At 49.5% G+C, this 18,750-nt stretch overlaps 8 protein-coding genes across 8 annotated transcripts; 4 read left to right on the forward strand and 4 right to left on the reverse strand.

Moving 5' to 3' along the window:
- Window positions 1–143: 143 nt before the first annotated feature.
- On the forward strand, window positions 144–2,759 carry M438DRAFT_353449 (uncharacterized protein; the record flags this gene model as incomplete). The annotated part of the gene is made up of 1 exon (XM_029906873.1): window positions 144–2,759. One exon carries the CDS (start codon window positions 144–146, stop codon window positions 2,757–2,759), a length of 2,616 nt encoding a protein of 871 aa, XP_029762494.1.
- A 133-nt stretch (window positions 2,760–2,892) lies between these two features.
- On the reverse strand, window positions 2,893–4,525 carry M438DRAFT_333219 (MFS general substrate transporter; the record flags this gene model as incomplete). Its single annotated transcript, XM_029903580.1, has 4 exons — window positions 2,893–3,010; window positions 3,061–3,145; window positions 3,208–4,343; window positions 4,404–4,525. The coding sequence occupies 4 exons, from the start codon at window positions 4,523–4,525 to the stop codon at window positions 2,893–2,895; spliced, it is 1,461 nt and encodes a 486-aa protein (XP_029762495.1).
- Window positions 4,526–5,773: 1,248 nt separating this feature from the next.
- M438DRAFT_270057 (uncharacterized protein) lies at window positions 5,774–7,679 on the reverse strand (the record flags this gene model as incomplete). Its single annotated transcript, XM_029900359.1, has 2 exons — window positions 5,774–7,328; window positions 7,384–7,679. The coding sequence occupies 2 exons, from the start codon at window positions 7,677–7,679 to the stop codon at window positions 5,774–5,776; spliced, it is 1,851 nt and encodes a 616-aa protein (XP_029762496.1).
- Window positions 7,680–8,856: 1,177 nt separating this feature from the next.
- On the forward strand, window positions 8,857–9,141 carry M438DRAFT_269727 (uncharacterized protein; the record flags this gene model as incomplete). Its single annotated transcript, XM_029900340.1, has 1 exon — window positions 8,857–9,141. A coding segment is annotated over one exon (285 nt), but the record flags the coding sequence as incomplete, so codon positions are not given.
- Window positions 9,142–11,944: 2,803 nt separating this feature from the next.
- M438DRAFT_292687 (uncharacterized protein) lies at window positions 11,945–12,921 on the reverse strand. The gene is made up of 3 exons (XM_029901791.1): window positions 12,547–12,921; window positions 12,205–12,491; window positions 11,945–12,149 (listed from the first exon to the last, which is right to left on the reverse strand). The coding sequence occupies exons 1-3, from the start codon at window positions 12,557–12,559 to the stop codon at window positions 12,063–12,065; spliced, it is 387 nt and encodes a 128-aa protein (XP_029762498.1). The 5' UTR covers window positions 12,560–12,921; the 3' UTR covers window positions 11,945–12,062.
- A 492-nt stretch (window positions 12,922–13,413) lies between these two features.
- On the forward strand, window positions 13,414–14,712 carry M438DRAFT_395591 (alpha/beta-hydrolase). Its single transcript, XM_029909224.1, has 3 exons — window positions 13,414–13,556; window positions 13,701–14,054; window positions 14,108–14,712. The coding sequence occupies exons 1-3, from the start codon at window positions 13,487–13,489 to the stop codon at window positions 14,419–14,421; spliced, it is 738 nt and encodes a 245-aa protein (XP_029762499.1). The 5' UTR covers window positions 13,414–13,486; the 3' UTR covers window positions 14,422–14,712.
- Window positions 14,713–14,913: 201 nt separating this feature from the next.
- On the forward strand, window positions 14,914–16,879 carry M438DRAFT_363514 (MFS general substrate transporter). Its single transcript, XM_029907648.1, has 4 exons — window positions 14,914–15,566; window positions 15,619–16,139; window positions 16,190–16,556; window positions 16,606–16,879. Exons 1-4 carry the CDS (start codon window positions 15,176–15,178, stop codon window positions 16,845–16,847), a joined length of 1,521 nt encoding a protein of 506 aa, XP_029762500.1. The 5' UTR covers window positions 14,914–15,175; the 3' UTR covers window positions 16,848–16,879.
- Window positions 16,880–17,059: 180 nt separating this feature from the next.
- Window positions 17,060–18,439, reverse strand: M438DRAFT_333225 (uncharacterized protein; the record flags this gene model as incomplete). The annotated part of the gene is made up of 4 exons (XM_029903581.1): window positions 17,060–17,458; window positions 17,523–17,577; window positions 18,117–18,382; window positions 18,434–18,439. 4 exons carry the CDS (start codon window positions 18,437–18,439, stop codon window positions 17,060–17,062), a joined length of 726 nt encoding a protein of 241 aa, XP_029762501.1.
- Window positions 18,440–18,750: the final 311 nt, after the last annotated feature.

The raw sequence follows: 18,750 nt of genomic DNA on the forward strand, positions 1-18,750 counted from the left end.
ATTCACGATTGTGCGACATGTGGCGCACGGACAACAACAAACAGTCGCGACGAGTTCTACGCAACATGTTTTTACACCAACACGACTCGACAAGATATTCATAGACGGCGTTTGAATTGCTAGAATATCAGACAGAGTTTACAATGCTGTCTTCACCACCACCTCCAGCGCCGCCGCCGCATCGAACCCCTCGAGATGATGAACACGATCATACACAATATTCTCTGGATTTGGATGCTTTGAACCTCGATGACGAACCTAGTGGACTCGACTCGCCCAGTGTGCATCGCATTGTTGATAAGATCCACAGCGATGATATTGATGGACCTACTGACTTCACTCTGAACCTGGCCAAGTATTTCAAGGGAACGCCTAGGAAGCAACCACTACCAGTTTGGGAAGAGCAGCAAGACTTCAATGAGGCTTCTGATTTGATGACGAACTCGTCCATCAATGGTTCTCCCAGACATGATCGTACTACCCAGAGTGAACCCGGTGCCGACGACTCCACTCCTCGACCTGATCAAGCCGAGTTTGAAGATCCAAGAAAGAACTTGCTACAACCCACCGTCGAGGATTATTATTCCGAGCTCACACCTGGTCGCCCTGCTTCCATTCAACTCCCTTCTGAACCCGCTCAAAGACGATCATACTCGACATCGCGATTGCGCCAATCCCAGAATCAGAGACCTTCGAGTCCTCCTACCATCTCATCAATACGATCGCCCATGCAGAACTTCGACAGTACGCCTAATCAAAAGCCGCACAGTCTATACCAGGAATTGCAAAAGTTGCGTGAGATCAACGAACAACTACAAACACAACTCGACAATGAGCGCGCGACACGTCAATACCAGCGATCAGACCGATCATACAGCAGAGGTCGCTCTGAGGATGGGAACGAGGTGGAGTCATTGAGGAATGATCTGGATCGTATGCGCGAGGAATCGCAAGACTACCAACAACGACTGCAAGAACTCCAATCCGACTTAGACCAATCCAAAGATGCCGAGAAGGATGCATTAAAGCTTGCAGATGATCGCGCAAAAGAGTTGGACCAAATGCATGATAGTGAGGATGCCGAGATACACAACCTTCACGTTCAACTTGGTCAAGCTCGTGATGCTGAACGCCAGACACACAATGCGCTTGACAAAGTCAAGGATGAACTGAAGACGAAAGATGGTCTCCTTGCCGAGTTGCGCGGTCAGTTGAAGCAATCGCAGGATAACCTCCGTGAGACTGAGAATGACATGCAAGACTTGAAGACTTGGAATGATGATCAGCGCAAAGCCAAAAGCGATGAGTTGCAGAGAGTGCAGCAGGAGTTGTCTGATGCAAGGAAAGAAGCTCAGCAAGCAAAGGATGATCAGGATGAAGATGTTGCTGTCAACCATTCAAAGGTCGATGTAGATGCTGGACCTGCTGCATCTGAAAGGGTGGAAGAACTCGAAAGACAGATTGCGAGCCTCCAAACGCAACTCGAAAATATGCGCAAGGCAGTGGAAATCAAGGACAAGCTGATTGCAGACCTCAAGACTCAGATCAAGGATGACTTGTCGAGTGAGAACTTGAAGACTCAATTGCAACAGGCTCAAGACGCGCTCGCAGCAAAGGAGAAGGCTGTCCAATCTGCTCACGAAGATGCCGATACCAAGGCGGCAGACATGACACGAGGACTCGCGCAACAATTGCAACAAGCAAATCAACGACTTGCAGCTTATGAGAGTGAAAAGGAGACCACCAAGGCAGATTCCACATTGACTCAACTCGAGGCACAGCTGCAGAAGGCGAGAGACGAACTTAATTCAGTCCTTCAGCGACACACATCCGATAAAGAGGCTTGGGCAAAGGCAGACAGCGAAGCCCAACAATCTCAAGCCAGTGTCTACGATCAACTGAAGAAGGAGCAAGAGGCCCGAAGAAATGCAATCGAAGAAGCAAGGTCTTTACGCGAAGAGCTAGACATGCTCCAGCACTTCAACCGCATGGAAGACAAGCGATCCCCTCCACCCAAGGATCAATCAGCCCAATACCTCGCAGATTACCTCCGCAAAGATCTCCAAGCATTGCGAGCACAACTCGAATCTCAGCAGAAACAACACCACGAAGAGATAGAGCGACTCCGTGAATCTTGGACCTCTCCATCTTCACAGTCCGACTCTTCGTCATTGCAAGCAGTACGAGCAGAACACCGACGCACAATCGATCTTGTCGAGGAAGGAATGGCTAGCCTCCGCACTTCCCGCGATACACTCTCCCTTCGCGTCAATGAGCTTGAGGACAATCTCGCAACCACGACCTCCGACCTTCAAACAACACAAAACTCACTCACTCTCATGGAAGCCGATCTCGCCGCAAAGACAACAGAGCTCGAAGACTTGACTTCCGCAAAAACCACTTTGGAGAGTACTCTGCAAGAAACGACTGAGAAGCTCGAAGAAACAACACAAGAACTTTCAGATCTCCACGCACTGAACCTCGATTTCGACACCAAACTATCTTCTACACTTAAAAAGAGAGAAGATTCATGGCGTGCCAAATTGAAGCTATTGAAATCCGAGCTTGCCACAAAGGACATGCAAATTTCGAAATTGGAAGAGGAGAGAAAGGGCATGGTAAAAGCTTTGATGGGATTCTGGGGACGAGAGGAATTTGGTGGTGATGATGGGTTTGATTTTGTGGTTGATGTGGAGAGGGAGAATGGGAAAGGAGAGGAGAAGAGTCAGAAGTTTAGGTATAGGTTTGCTAAGAGCTGAGAAGGAAGAGGTGGTAATGTTATGGCGGCTTTAATGATTCATTATGATTGAGATTGAACATCTCTGTCCTCTGCTGTAAGAGTAATGCAAAGATTCAGTCCGACTATAGTGACCAGGCTCTTTCGTAGACATACTACAACATCAGCTTGAACTCCGGCTCTCGATCATCTCCGCAGCCGATGTATTTGTCGTATTTCCCGGCGGCCTTATCTTTATTGACCTTGTGACACCACAAGATATTGGCGAGTACCCTGTGATGATTAGTGAAAGCCTTCTCGAATCATCAAGCTCCTATACATACATGAACCACGCAAAGACAAGCAATCCAAGCACAATCGTGTGGGACCTGTGGTATTGCGGTTTTTCAACCTTGCTGTACGTGAAGGCTGTTGAATAATCAATCAGAACAATTTTTCTAGAAAATGATAGTAGCACATGCACAACTCACCAGAAACAAATCCGCCGCAGTTGGCGATGGCGAGCTGGAGACCGGTAGCTGTGGCTCTCTTGTAATGGCCGGCTGAGTTGTTGGAAATCCAGACCAGGACAGGGGGTACACTGGCGTACAAGCCCGTTGCCATCATGAATGTCATACCAAACTTGACATGAGGATTGGTGACATTTGCAATCACAGCGTATCCAATGATAGCTAGCGGAAGAGTACAAAGCATGATCGGCCCACGAAGACGGAGACGATCAGACAAGAAGGCGGCAACGATTGTCAGGCACGAGGCAACAGCGTATGGAATAACAGACCACAGCTGCGCTTCGTTGGCAGTGTAGCCAAGGCCGGTAATGATTGTAGGAAGAAAAAGACCGAAAGAATAAAGACCACAGAGAATTGCAAAATATGCAGATGCCGAAAACCAGAGCGATGGGTCAAGTACTCCACGGCGAACTTCAGACCAGGAGAAGCGTTCTGGCTCGGTTGTTCGCTGAGAAGGAAGACCATATGAATAATCGCGGCTCAAGCGGTACAGAGCGAACTCGCGCTCTTCCTCTGTAAGGAATCTTGCTGTTGACACATCATTGGGAAGAAGGAAGTACGCTGAAGCTCCCACTACAGCTGTCAGTAGTCCCTCGACGATCATGATCCATCTCCAGCCTGCGTCGATGCCAGCAGTAGCACCGATAGAGGAAAGTCCTCGAGCAAGGAGGCCTCCGAAAGCGCCACTCAAACTTGCAGTGGTGTAGAAAAGACCAATCCTGAGTGCCAGTTCTCCACGCGTATACATACTCGATAGATACAGCACCATACCGGGAAGTAGACCACCCTCAGTGATACCGAGGAAGGCACGTACAACAAGGAATCCAGCATAATCCTGAACGAAGCCAAGGCACATTCCAACAATGCCCCACGCAAAGGTTAGACATGGCAACCATATACGGGGCGATATCTTCTTCAGCACCAAGTTACTAGGTAGTTCACTGGCAATGTAGAAAGCGAAGAAGATGGCGAGTCCGCTAGCGTATTGATGGTCGTTGACGCCAATGCTCTTCTCCAGGCCCAGGATCTTGGCATTGCCAACATTGGTGCGATCGAGGAAAGAACACAAGAAAAGAAGAGCGAGCACGGGTAGAATTCTGGGCAGAGTTTAGCATCAGAGGTTGGTTTACTTCGAATAAAGAAGAGGCTCTGCAAACCTTGTGTCTAGTTTCCACAACACCCTCCTCGCCATAGCCTTCTGAGCGTCATCATCCAGTAACCTCGAACCTCTTTCTGCCTTGAGTTGATCGATGTCCTCGACTTGGTCTGCATCGACCATTTTCTCCATCTTCTAGGTTGCTGCCATGGTGCCGGGTTGATCACTGTGCTCAGAGATGGTGTATCGTTTGGAGTCTGGAGAATCGTGGAGAGAGTTGAAGTAGTGCGGAGCAGATCTGGGGTGCGTGGGGTAACAAGCCTCTTAAGAACTGATCATGCTTGGCGGACAAGCTTAGCAGGCGAGGTTTGTGCTGACAAGGTCTATCGGATATCAAGACTTTCTGGAGAAGGACTTTCCATTTCCGCACTTTCCGAGCCGTCAATCTTTTTACTCCTCGGATTCTGATACGTGATGCCGCCATGTGGGACGTTCTCAGCCAATTGGACACTCAGGGACAGAGCAGATCGCACCAAACAGAGAAATGCGACCACGATGGGACACCATACTCCACAGAAAGCGGCTTCTCCGATTCGTCAAAATCAACCCTTCGGCTGATTCTTCATGAGTCGGTGTGAAGTCCGATCCGACGACTACGATTTTTCCGGCGGCATCACCTACTAGTCACTTCTGACGTTCCGATAGCGTTGTTGACTACACATCCGCTCGAGGGAACGAAGTGGGGGGAGATACAAGAAGTTTCGCTATAATGCCCCTCATCATCGCCGAGTGCTGATTTAGACCCATTGCAACAGTGTTGCACCCACGGTATACTTGCTGCGATGAAGTAGTTGCGAGATCTAGCGCAGATGTAAGGGCACAGGAATTGCACCAGAACCGAGCTCTCAGCCGAGCAAAGGCTCCTTACAACATAGCAGTCGAAAGGAACAATGATTTTTGATTTTTTTATGTAGGTCCGAAGAGATTAAGGGGCAGCATCGCTCTCAATGGACACGTGCTTCATCATCAAAAGCATCCTGCCTTTTTACAGCCAATGTTGCAAGGCCTTACAGGTTTCGTCGTCGAAAGTCAAATTCTGTTTGAGATGCAGCTGTGACACGGATTCGGAGATAATCCAGAGATGCATTGGAGGTGTCAAACTTGAATTCGGACGCAAGAATGTTGATAATTGAATTTGCTAACTCTTTCGGGTATATTGAAGTTTTCGGCGGGACAAATGGTATGAGAAAGATTAACACCCATTCCAAGAAGTAAAACGCCCAGACCCAAGACATTATCATGGGTAACAATGCCGATAAACACGTGGAACAAGTATGAAAAAAGTTCACTCTCGGAGATCGAAGTACAGATTCTCAAAGACGTGACCAAGCGAAAAGCGTGATGATGAAAAGAGGAGTGGGAAGAAGAAGCCTATCGCCACAAGTCTTGTCGACTGCCAGCTCGCTTATGGCCATGACCTTCGGATCCAGGAATCTTTGGTGGAGGTTTGAGCCAGCTTCCACGGCTACCGATACCGCTAGCACTGCTGCCAACACTGGTACCCATGGAAGCAAGAGCAGCAAGAGCGCCACCTCCGTTGCCAGGGCTGCTGTTGCTTCCCCAGCTGCGAGACTCGTGACCAGCAGACGATCTTGGTCGCGCTGCTTCTTCCTGTGGTACAGCGAGGAAGCCACCATAGCCATTTCCGACGATGACACTCTTGCGTGCATCTCCGCCGAAGCCGCCTTGTGCCCATTGAGGACCAAGACCACGAGCAGCGCTGTATGAACTCAGAGGACGTCCACTGCTGCCAGAGCCATGTCGTCCTTGTGAAGCGGCAGGTGGTTGGTATGCTGTGAACGCCCACTCCAACTCATCCAGACCCTTGGAAAAGACCTCCAGAGGCTGATGCAGACCCCGTGGCGGGTTCATGGCTCCTACTACACTCTGTCGTTGGTTGCCGCCTCCGTCCATGAATGGTGTTGGAGGAGCTGGTAGAAGCATAATCTCGGCGAAATCGGGATCGCGTACGTAGAGCTGTGAGAGCGCAGGGAGGCCGTTCGCGTGTAGTGATTGCGCGAGGTATGCATAGTATGAGGCGGCGGGTTTTTGTAGACCATGGGCATCTTCCGAGTCTGTGAGTTCAAAGTGGAGGACCTTGAGGGAGATGGATTCGAGTGGAGGCAGGTCGTTGAGCGAAAGAGCGAGCGACTTGGAGACGGTCTCGACGATAGAAAGAGAGTGTAGGGCGGAAGCGTCGAACAAGAACCTGTAGAGTTCGATCGGGTCGATGCCGGTACCGTCAAGCGAGAGGTCCTTCAAGGTGTTGCGGTTTAGAGGCTTGTCAAAGTAGACAACCATGCCCTCGGCGGTGATTCTCGGTGTATTCTCCAATGCTAGGGTGTGCAAAGCAGGGAAGTCAGGAAGCATAGGAGATTGGTAGAAGATGGTGTCGTCAAGCCATGGCAGGTCAGTCATTGTGAGCTCACGCAGGGCGGGCAGTGAACCGAGCACAATGCGCAATGTGCTGGGCTCAACATGAATGCCCGAGATCTCGATGATTTCAAGCGACTGCCAGCTACGACGAGCAAGTTGCTCGAATGATCCTTCAGAGCCTTGACGGTAGCTCATCTTGCGAATGTCCGGGCAACGCGCTTGTAGCTCATGTACCAGAGGCATGCAATTCGGATCGCCAGTAAAAGCACCATCTGGCAGGTCGACGTATTTCAGATTTGGTAGGACGGATACGGTACGGGCAAGGTCGGCCTTTGCGGTTTCTCGCGTCATGTATGGTAGCTTGAGCATTGTCACGCCATGTGCCAGGTTCGGGTTCTCTCGTACGGTACGGCTGAAGAGGGCCAGTCTGATTGTAGGGACATCGCCAGACTCGATTGGCGCCTTGAGGAATGTCTTTTTCTGTCTTCTTTCGGCCAGGATCTCTTCCAGTTCGCAGTAGTGGACGGCATCGATACGGACGCTACTGTACCTAGAGAATGTGTTAGCCCTGTACTTGCAGCACATCTTAAGCTACTCAAACTCACAAGACAGTAGCAGCAGCATTGTACCAGCGTCGGCATACTTGGCCTGCCTTGGCCAGATCTCTCAAGTCGCATAGCATACAACCCTCGCCGATGGTTGATCTCTCACTAGGCTCGAATGTTGCATCTTGTGTGTGCGGCGCGACTTGCACCATGATCTTTGTGAGGATGTCATTGGGAAGTTTGGCAGCAAAGTCACGTCCAGGTCTGATAGCGATTGGGGATCGTCGAGGACTGTTGCTGCTGCTTTCATTGCTCTTGTTATGTGATTTCGCGCGAAGATGCTTGAAGAAGCCCATGATTGCTGGCTAATTCGCGTAGCCTGGAGTTGATTGAAAGGTTTAGGAAGGAGCGCGTCCACAGAAACACATCTCTCTCGGATACAAAGAGCGCAGTCACGGGCCACAAGAAGGTGCGACCACCTTGGAAATGCCGATACGCGCCCCTGAATCCGTCTGCTTTTCATTCCTCGTGAAACCTCCCCGCACCTCGGTGCTGGAAGTGTCAGCCTGAGACAACGTGCAGGGTCCCTGCCGAGCCCGCCTATCCGTCCCTCAAACCTTGACAAGATAATTCTCCGACACGTTTGAAACACGAACGCCAAAAGGCAGGAATTATGATAGGTAATGTTATGGATCATCTTGTTCCACGACGCTCTACCAAGCTCTTGTTTGTTACTACTTGCTTCCCTGACGCAGCACTCTTGCCCTGGCAATTTCTTGGTCGTCGGATGCACTGCTTGCTCCGCCTTCCCCACCTGATCCTGATCCTGATCCTGATCCAACAGCTTCCTCATCACCATCAACCTCGTCGTCGTCGTCATCATCATCATCTTCTGTTTGCTTAGGAGCTTTACCATTGCCGTTGCTATCCTTCTTGTTTTGTGCTCGATGAACACTTCCGTCCATTTCATCCTCATCAATTGTAGCACCGTTATCTTCATCAGTATCGTCGTCGTCGTCTTCATCGCCCTCGAGTGTGTTGGGCACCTCGGACTTTCTGCGACGTTCGAAATCTTGAGCATGTGATGCGCGCAACAATGTACCGACTCTGGTGATTGCTCTGACCATTGGTGATGCTTCGTGAGATCCAGCTTTTCTGCGTTGGCGAATAGATCCTGATGGTGGGTCGGCGTTGGATTGTCTGCGGCCAGGATCGGCTCCAGTCGCTGTCATTGGTGGCACACCAGGAGGAAGCTGCGGCGGGTGTTGTGCTTCCAAATCTGATGATGAGTGTCTGTCTTCGACCTCCTCTGTGGCCTCTGCTTCGGTCTCAGTCTTGCCGAGTTCGTATGGAAGTGGCACATCTCGCGAGGCGCGGTAACGACTGACGCTGTGAATTTTTAGTAAGAGATTGATCACATTTGTAGGTCCGTGTAACATACTTTGTGCAATGTTCGTTTTCAACTCTGAACAATTGCCAAATGCCACGTCGAAGCACTTCAGTAAATGCAACCATGAAAGCTACAATCGTTGAGTGCTGCACGTCATGTCCATAGATGGCGTAGAAGATCCAATTGAATCGAATGATGGGATCAATCACTATGGCGGCATAATACCACCAAGCATATTTGAAGCCCAATGTGTTTCGCAGGAAAGGATGTTTTGCGTAAGGGTCCATCAAACTCCAGTCCATGACAATATCCCAGACACTAACGTAAACGGCGTTGATGGTTGCCCAAAAGATGAACAGAATCCGCAATTTCTGACTCTTGTTATGACGCCACAAACTCAAGCTCATATAGTAGAGAATGGTGCATAGGTACTTTCCAAAATTAGCCATGTGAGGGAAGAGACTCCTTGTATCGGCATATCTGCGAAGACATTGGGCGGCACGCCAGATTCCAGGTAATGTGGTGAAGAATCCGAGAAGTCTAGAATGCGATGAGTTGCATTGGGTAGGGTTGTTCCAATCATTAGCGTAGAGGCAGAAGAAAAGCTCGATGTTCTGTCCTGAGTTAGCATGCCGTTCCTCGAGTGTGATTCGTGATACTTACACCAAGAGCGTACGTCTGCGAACAGAACATGTCACCCAAGAAAAAGTCCCTGAACTCGACGGGAAAAAGTCCAGCAAGAAGAAGACGCCACTGCTTACATTAGATGTTGCATGAGATATTGAATACAGGTCACTTACATTAGAATAAGCAAACCACCAACGACTGCGGTGGTAGAATATCGGAAAAGGATTGAAGAGGATAACACCTGAGACGGCGACGAGGACGACAGGCCACCAAATATAGAACGAATCATCAGCGAAGCGCTTGAAGTTTAGCCACATAGTAAGACCAAGGCAGAAGCCTAGAAGAGAAGGGATCTGAAAAGGTTAGAAGTGGTTAACGTAGTGAATACTGCAAAACTGACCTCTGAAAGTTGTCGCCAGTCGACATGATGCCTAGAATCGAATTCGAAAATGAAAGAGTAGTTGACTTTGGCTCTGGACCAGACACGACATGCGCCGCAGAAGAGTAGCGCAAGGAACCACATCAAGAAGTATCCACCATATACCTGAAGTAGGAAAGCAGTATGGGAGGCGATGTTCGGATCGGAACTCCATAGGAGCTCGGTTCCATATACCAGACCCTCGATACCAAAGACGGTACCAGTAGCCAGGAGGATACCATTACGGAACACACTACCAGTGTAGTCTCCAGCTCTTGCGACTTTGGCACGCAGTTTACCTACTGCAATCTTGTGATTACCACGCTCAAAGTAGCGAGCGTACATGTCCTCGACAGCTTGAATATGTCCATCAATGACAGTGCTGTTGACAAAGTATGCGTCGTTGACTTTTTCGCTCATGTATCTGCCTGATGGTCGAGCGTTGACGGTCTTGTCGAATTTCTTGTTGATCTTGCGATAGGCGGTTCTGTTCAAAAGAGCGTATGACTTTAGTAGTTCCAGACCTCTGTAGTACTCGGCCAGAGCAATCTTCAGCTTGCGCTTAGCAGTCCGATAAGGCACATCTGGATGGCCACCCCTGCGAGTGTAGTCTCTGGTGTCATCCATCGGACGGGGACCACTAGGGGTGCTCAGTTGTTTCATGGCTTCGAAAGTCTTGCCTGCTTGTGGACCTCTCTTTCTACCAGGTATGCCATTGACAGCCTTGGCCCAGCCGTTCTTCTTGTTTGCATTCTTCTTGATGAGCTGTGATTCTTCACCACCAAGAGTGCTATTCCTGGAACCCATGCCATTGGACAAAAGCTCGGTACTTTGCGATGGACGCTTAGTCTTGGTAGTGGCATACAGAATCTCCTCCATACGCTGGTCACGCATGACGTGGAGTTGTTCTCGGAGCACCTTGAGTCGCTCGGTGGCTTCATCCTCTTTCGCCTTGTAGAAGTCTTCAATCTTGACCATCTCTTTGTCCAGAAACAGGAAGAATTGTGTTTGGCGAACGTCGATCTCTCGGTAAGCATCGAGGGCGATGTCGTCTTGGGAGGGACTACTGCTGCGGAAGCCACTGAACATTCGTCTAGTGGGTGGTCTGGTGGGCTGGGCGTCTTGAACACCAGGCATGGAATTGACTCGTTTCGGTTGGAAGACGCTCCTGTATCTGGAAGGAAGAGCGAAGCTGGCATGCTTTGGCGTGTTCTCACCAACTTGGTATGCACTGCCAGAAGATTCCTGACGCCTAGGACCACGACGAGCTGGAGTACCCAAAGCGGGACCAGGCAGTCTCAAAGATCTGCTCGAGTCCTCGCTCTGGCGCGTAGCCTTGGGAGGACTTGCGAGATCTGGAGGTGTGCCGAGGATACTACCATAGCGTGTCATGTGTCTCCCATCTCCATGCACCTGAAGAGGTGTTCTTTCTGCAGCCTCTGCTGCGCCAGGGATAGGCACTGCCGAACTCGTAGACCCATGTCGTTCGTCCTCTGCGTTACGGGGTGTGGGAGGCACAGCTCCTAGGTCGCCACTGCTCGCTCTTCTTTCATTCACTCTAGTCGAAGTCCTGTTGAGAAAAGCATAGAAGGGTGCTCGTCCGAATGTCGCTAACGGCGAAGAGTCGCGGCGGCCGTCTCCTTGTGTCGTACGCTCAACCTTTTGCAGAGCGCGCGCAACTGCCTTGAGCTTCTTCTTTCCTTGCTACGAGATGTGTCAATTCAGTCCTCGTGTCACTCTCCGCGATGGTTGTGGAAGCGCAAACCTTGTAATCCAGATATTTGGCCCGCCATTCGGGTACCAAGTCAGCCTCCAATTCTCTACCGATTCGTCAGTTCGTGTTGTTTATTGCGCGCGCTCATTCAAGCATCGTACTTAGCAAACTTCATGATTGCTCGTGTGCTTCACCCCAACTTCCTAGCAATGTCATCTCCGAGTCGCACAGAGTCGCGCAGGAATTTACTTATCTTCCGCTCTTTGTGTTTTTTCCTTGATTCGATTGAGCATTCAACCTCTTGGCGCTGGGCTTTTGGCCGCAGCAACAGCCACTTCCAATTTCCCCGCTGACGGCATCGTGACGGCGTTTCAGCCTGCCATTGGCCAATCACTCCCTCCATATCTTATACACTTTCACATGTTCATGCAGATGTCAGATTCACGACAGAAGAAAGGTGCAAGTGTAGTATGCTTGATAATTGTTTTCATTCGTATTGCCTAGCTGCAACCGTTGATTCTCATGATCTGCGTCATGGATCTTTGTTCATCAGTCGTTCCCGAGCTCTTCAAGAGGTCGAGTTGAGTTGTTTAGTAGTTGTCGTAACCACCGAACTGGCGCTGGAGGTGCTCAGGAGGGCCCTGCTGCTGAGGGTCGTACTGGTCGTACTGGCCGTACTAGAAATTGAATTAGTACAAGTTTCGTTGAGGGAGCAGGATTGACAATGCTTACTTGCTCGTCGTAGAGACGCTCGGCGTTCTGCTTGGCCTGGTGCTTGGCCTTCTCTTTGTCGACGTAGTCAAGGCCCTTGGTCTCGACGAGTTTGTCGACCTCAGCACCGGCGAAGGAAGCAATGAGCTCCTTGGCGAACTCGTGGTTGACGGGCTTGCCCTCCTTGCGCTGTCTCTCCTCAAAGGCGTGCATGGCAGCGAAAGAGGCACCACCAGCGAGGACCTCGTGAGAGAGCTTACCCTCGTGGTTGTCGTTGTAAGCCTGGTCGTAGGCGTCGGAAGATTCACCTGGAAGCTGTCAGTACTGGTGGTTGTTAAATAGGAGGCTCCCAGTGATGCGTACCCCAGCCGAACATTTTGATTGATTTGATGTGAAAGGTTTTGGTTTTGTGTAAAAGGTAAGTGTTGCAATGAAGCTTGAGTTGATGAGAAGAAGGAAGGAAGGAACAAGAGGGGCTGTTGTCGAACTTTATACACAGGAGCTATCACTTGGGAAGGAAGCCTCGTACACACTTGCCCCACCTATTCGCTCACAGCTCTACAAGCTTCCATGATGTGGCTTCTATTTCCGAGCTACTTGATGACGCGGATTCCTCCTACAAGGGGGGGACACGTACGGGTTGGCCCCCCTCTAGGGTGAGTTCAAAAATTGTATGTGAAAATGACAAGGCGCTCTAACCCCAGAGAGAAATCCAGTCACCAGATTGGTCGATATAAGATCCGAAACTAGAGGGGGCCAATCCGTACGTGTCCCCCCCTTGTAGAGCTTGTAAGGTGAAACGAGTAGTCTAGACTTGTCGTAACCAAAGCCAATCGCGAAGCGGGGCTGTTCATGCTGCTAAGAATACCCCCAGCCAATCTCAAGGCAGACCCTGGGTTGTTGCTCAAGGGTAAACAGGAACTGCAGTGAAGCAGCGTCAAGAATCGTCGTCATCTTACGTGTTGTCATGTACCTGAACCGTTTCCAATCTGATTCTCCCGCGTCCGTCGAAGGAGACGAGGTCCATCAGGGTCAAATCCCCAGGGCCAAGGCGGATTGGCGTAAACAAGCCGGACCAAGCATCGGGCCAAGCCTGTCTCTCGAGCCAAAGATGACTTCAGAGATCGGCGTTTCTGTGGCTCCCGGCCCTTCAGCCACACGGAAGAGACGGAACTGAGCCACAGGGCATCAAGATTTGAGATCAACGCAAGCGAGCTGAAGGAGAGTAGAGCGCCACGGAGAACCTAACAATCCGTATCAACAAATACTTGCTGTAAACACATCAACATCACAACTCCTTAACATGTCGACCAGCAAAAGACTACCAACGACGTCAGACTTTCCATCCAGCTGGACCTTGACGGTGTCTCCTCGTAAGTTTCGTACCTTGCCCTCCTGGCGTGATGATGATATCCACACCCTGAACCGTCCATTCACCGCTTCATCTTGTAGCGGCGCCACGGACCATGTCTACATCACATGAGATCCTTCTCAGCCGAGAACTGACTCTCTATCAGCTCCGAGCTCGCAACGACCAACAAACATCCTCATTCTACTCCATGGCTTAGGTGATGCCCATCTTCCTTTTGCTCAGCTGGGCACGCAGATGAATCTGCCAGAGACAGCATGCATCTCTATCAAAGCTCCGGAGCCACTTCCGTTCGAGGCTTCATCCTTTCACTGGGGTGACGATGTCATCTTTGATAACACTGTCGGCACTATTGACCCTGACGGTGGCTTCAAGAAAGTAGTCCCAAGACTTGTCAAGGAGATCATTGAAGACACATTGATCAAGAAGTGTGGTTACCAACCTCGCGAGTTGATGCTCTTTGGCTTCGGCCAAGGTGGTATGGTAGTTCTCAGCATTGCTGGTAGGTTCTTTCAATCACGCACTATACTTGGACACCCTTGACACATATCTCAGTAAGTATGGAAAAGGAGCTAGGCGGTGTGATCAGTGTCGGCGGTCCTCTCCCTAGCGAAGCTGTTGCCTCCTTATCTCCAAAGCGCAAGACACCAATTCTGGTCTGCTCTGGAAGTGACAGTCCGTGGGTCACTTCATCAGCAGAAAACAAACTCAAGGCTGTGTTCGAATCTGTCCAGTTCAATCGGTACCGAAGATCTGGAGATACGATGCCCAAAAGCCGCGATGAGATGTATCCTATCATGCAGTTCTTTGCTCGCCGTCTCAAGAGCTCTGCAGGTGTTCCGGAGGGCAGTGTTGAGCTGTCAGCTTGATAGCAAAGCTTCGGTGCAATGATGACCCGAAGGTCAGGGTACCGTCCACAACTACCATCTCGAGAACAAAAGACGACATTTGATATTTTAACGAAGCGGTGCTATGTCATGTGCATATTTGATGGTTTGGAAAGATATATATGAATCACGCTTCCGATGTTTGATTGTTCTTTACAAGGTTTGGTGGTGATGTTGCCGAAAGTTGACGTTGCTGATCAGCCAAAGCAAACTTCGTTCACGAACCACAACACCATCCACTTCGTCGTCCGCAGCACATTACAAACTTGGACCACCAACGACATCTTCCAAAGAAATCATCTAGAAACCATCACATTGAACCACTCGGCAGTTGATCGATCACCACGTTTGTTGAGCGATTCCAGGAGCGGAGTATATTGAAGTCCCCAGATATCATGGTGTTGCCAACGTCGCGTCATCCATCCCTCGATGTCGTGATCACCCATCTATACTTTCCTCGTCACCCTCGGAAGTGCACTACGACCAATAATGTCATGCCTCGACTCAAGCATCATGTACCAAGTTCATCAATTGCTTGTTAGAGACACTGTTGCAATGGCGGCTGAATACGTAAATGGACCCGCACGCCTTAATTCAACGCGACCACATGTCGCAAGTACCGGGTATGAGGATTTACTTGAAAATATGTGTAGGTCCTTGATATTTTTCTTGCATCCTCTTCGTTTCTTTGTTGTTACGTGTACATAGACACAGTTCCTGGACATCATCTGCAACCATGTCAGAACTCGACAAGAAGATCCAACCGGATCCCTATGCCACAGAAAGTATATCTCCAGCAACAACTGCAGATCTAGACGACAGCTACCAAGCATTCAAAAGTCATGAGGGAGAGCCCATCGACCCAGCCGAAGCGAAGAGAGTCCTACGGAAGATTGACGTGCGTATCGTGCCAATCCTCTTCGTTGTCTACCTACTCCAATACCTCGACAAAAACTCCTTGAACTTTGCTTCTGCCTATGGATTGAAAGATGGAACGCATTTGCATGGACAACAATACTCATGGCTGGGCTCGATATTCTACTTTGGTTACCTATGGGCACAGTTCCCTGGCGGTTGGCTCTTGCAGAAATTGCCTATTGCGAAATTCCTCGGCGTAACTACCATCGGTAAGTCATACCATTCCACTTCATATGGCGCAAGTACTGACACATTAAACAGTCTGGGGCATCATTCTCATCACCACACCCGCATGTACGAATTTCGCCGGCATCGCGACGAATCGTTTCCTCCTCGGTACTTTCGAAGCAGTAGTCAACCCTGGATTCGTCCTAATCATGGGCATGTGGTACACGTCCGCTGAACAACCACTACGCCTCGAAGCTTGGTACTGTACCAACGGTATAGCAACAATGGTCGGAGGTCTCCTTGGTTACGCAATCGGTCATATCACTTCCGGCTCTCTCGAACGCTGGATGTACGTCTTCATCATCTTTGGTAGCGTCAGCATAGTCTGGGGCATCGTTGTCTTAATCTTCCTCCCCGATCTGCCTTCGACTGCAAAATTCTTGACAGAAAGAGAAAGATACGTAGCTGTTGAAAGAGTTGCCAGTAACAGACAAGGTGTCAAGAATAGCCATTTCAAGCGCTATCAACTAATCCAGACCTTGCAAGATCCCAAGACGTGGATCTTGTTCATCATGGCTGTTGGAGCACAAGTTCCGAACTCTGCTATCACGAGTGTAAGCCTCTTCTTCATCTCCTAGCACAAATGATACTGATGTGAAGACAGTTTACCTCAATCATCGTCAAATCCTTCGGCTTCGATACCCTCGGAACACAATACCTTCAGATCCCCGGTGGTTTCATTCAGTTCGCAGCTCTCCTCGGCGGTGGCTTCATCTGCTCACATTTTCCCAATTCCCGGTGCATCGCCATGATCACAGCCAACTGTATTTGTATCCTCGGTGCCGCTTTGCTCGTGGGACTCCCCGATGACAACAAATGGGGACGCCTTGTAGCATTATGGTTGTGCTACTTTCAAGGACTTGGCTTTAGTATGAGTTTGACCATGGTATCGAGTAATGTGGCGGGATACACCAAAAAGCAGTGTACAGGTACCATTCTGTTCGTGGGATACTGCGTTGGCAACATCATTGGTCAGTTTTACACCTCTTCCTTACTCTTCTCTTACTGATTTATTCGCAGGACCACAAACGTTCAAAGACAGCGAGGCCCCTGGTTATCACAGTGCTTACATCGCTATGCTGGTCGGGTACATGGTCAAGCTTGCCATGGTTGTTGTATTGTACATCTACATGTTCATGGTCAACAAGAAAAGAGACCGAGAAGCTGGTGTTGTTTCAGCAGAGGAGGAGAGATTGGCCATTGAGCAAGGTATGCATGATCAGACCGAGCTCGACAACAAGGGATTTAGATACACGCTTTGAAGAGGACGTCATTCGAGTATCACGTGTCAAAGTTATACACAAGGATGGCGAGATGTTTGAATTGAGAACAATTTTCGATATTTCGTTTTTCAATTTGTCTGGTACCATGTCGACCATCCTCATCCCGTTTCCTCAAATCGCGACAGCGATAGCCTGGACGCCTTCAAGGGTTATCCCTCCTGCTGGAAAGAGCTTACTCCACCAATCAGAAACTACTCAGTATGGCAACTCTGAGCTTCAATGTCTTCCTCTAGTCTGCTGTTTTGCATCTCCAGACTCTTGACAACCTGCTCGAGCTCCTTGATCTTTTGGACACCTTCGCGCTCACGGCCACGGATCGATCTGAGCTCTTCATTCTTGACGATCAAGTCGTTTTCGAGTTCCCTGATCTCCTGCTTGCTCACGGTCTCCTTGAGCTCAATGATCCCGGCCTCCTTCACGAATTCATGCACGAGATTCTTCTGGAACTGCCACATGTTCATGTTTCTGGTGCTTTCGGCAGAGAGTTCGTGAATCTCGGTCTGCTTGGCCTGGTTTTCGAGGTCGAGGCGGATGATTTCCTTGCGTGCTGCTTCGAGCTCTGAGCAGATCTTCTCAAACACTTCCATGTGCTGTAGTAAGTCGTTAGTGATTGAACAGAATTCCGGGAGACAGTCAAAAGAATGCATAACCTACCTCCATGTTGATGAGTTTAGCGATAGTGGTGGTAGTTGTGATGATATTGATAATGCTAACGAGGCTGATGAGCAGATGTGGGTTTCTTGCACTGTTGACTTTTGGACGGAGAAGATGATGGGACAAAGAATGCAACGTCTGATGGAGCAAGAATGAAAGCACAGAAGCAAACAACTCAAGCACGATACATTCTGAATATTCCGCCATTGACCGTCGTGTCAAGGAAGTGAGTATCAGTAAGTGAAGCAGGGTCTCAACATAGACTCGCACAAATGATATTCGAAAAAGTTGATTAGTATATCAGTATCATGGAAACGTAAACGAAGCCGAGATCGGTGCTTCTTGACAGCAGGGAATCTCGTTGATTCATTGATGGTCACACTACAAGAGGAACAGACATTCAAGGGAAACATTTGTTTTGAACATGTTTGTTATTTGTTTAGCGAGAAGCCGCCATCAATTATGCTCGTTGGTGAAGGCTCTGATAACACCCCATGCAGACGCGTGTCTCCCAAAGAAGTCGTGGGTCCTTGAATGATCAGTGCATAGAATCATGACCCAAGACACCACTTCCGGCGATGGTAGTTGGACTACTCGGAGAGTTCTCTGAGTCTGTTTGCGAGTGACTCAACGTTGCGGCCCTTCTCGACGACAGTGCGTGCAAGATCCTGAAGAGCAATGATCATCTTGTCCTGCTTTTCGATATGAGCTTCGAGGGCAGTAATCTTGTTCTCAAGAGCAGTGATCTTGCTCTCTGCGTCTTCCTTGTTCTTCTTTGAGATCTGGGCTTTGAAAGCAGTAATGTCCTTCTTTAACTCCTCGAGGGCTTTGGAAGCCTGTTCAGTCTCCTGTCTGAGGAGCTACATGGACTGGTCAGCATTGGAAAAGACATACTTCAGCAAGCGACGAACCTCCATATTGGTAGTGAGTGGTTGATGAGTTGGTCTGTTGGACTGGATTTGTTGGTAGTTCTCGGTTAGGAGGTAAGTTGTTGGAAAGATGGGAAGATTGAAGCAGCTCCGGTGGGCTAATTTATGGAAGGTTGGCTGACGACGAAGGGGCTGCCGTCTTGTACCGGAAGCTTCTACTCACAAGACCATTGAGTTCCACTTCAAGCCGGACAGAAATTGCCAGATTCGATTGTCGACAAGATTTCTCTTTGATTGATATTGAGAACAAATGATGAGGTCCGAATGGGTTTGTTCGGACAAAAACAAGACGATTCTGG

The sequence above is a fragment of the Aureobasidium pullulans genome, assembly GCF_000721785.1.
Source record: "Aureobasidium pullulans EXF-150 unplaced genomic scaffold scaffold_5, whole genome shotgun sequence".
NCBI lineage: Eukaryota > Fungi > Ascomycota > Dothideomycetes > Dothideales > Saccotheciaceae > Aureobasidium > Aureobasidium pullulans.

Bases quoted from the DNA above. Each gene is read 5' to 3' on its own strand.
- M438DRAFT_395591 (XM_029909224.1), top strand. From the start codon at position 13,487: ATGTCGACCAGCAAAAGACTACCAACGACGTCAGACTTTCCATCCAGC. The intron at 13,557-13,700 runs GTAAGTTTCGTA...ACTCTCTATCAG, and splicing joins GACCTTGACGGTGTCTCCTC to CTCCGAGCTCGCAACGACCA. The intron at 14,055-14,107 runs GTAGGTTCTTTC...CACATATCTCAG, and splicing joins GGTAGTTCTCAGCATTGCTG to TAAGTATGGAAAAGGAGCTA.
- M438DRAFT_292687 (XM_029901791.1), bottom strand. The intron at 12,150-12,204 runs GTAAGCATTGTC...TTCAATTTCTAG, and splicing joins AGCGTCTCTACGACGAGCAA to TACGGCCAGTACGACCAGTA.
- M438DRAFT_363514 (XM_029907648.1), top strand. From the start codon at position 15,176: ATGTCAGAACTCGACAAGAAGATCCAACCGGATCCCTATGCCACAGAA. The intron at 15,567-15,618 runs GTAAGTCATACC...CACATTAAACAG, and splicing joins CCTCGGCGTAACTACCATCG to TCTGGGGCATCATTCTCATC. The intron at 16,557-16,605 runs GTCAGTTTTACA...ATTTATTCGCAG, and splicing joins CTGCGTTGGCAACATCATTG to GACCACAAACGTTCAAAGAC.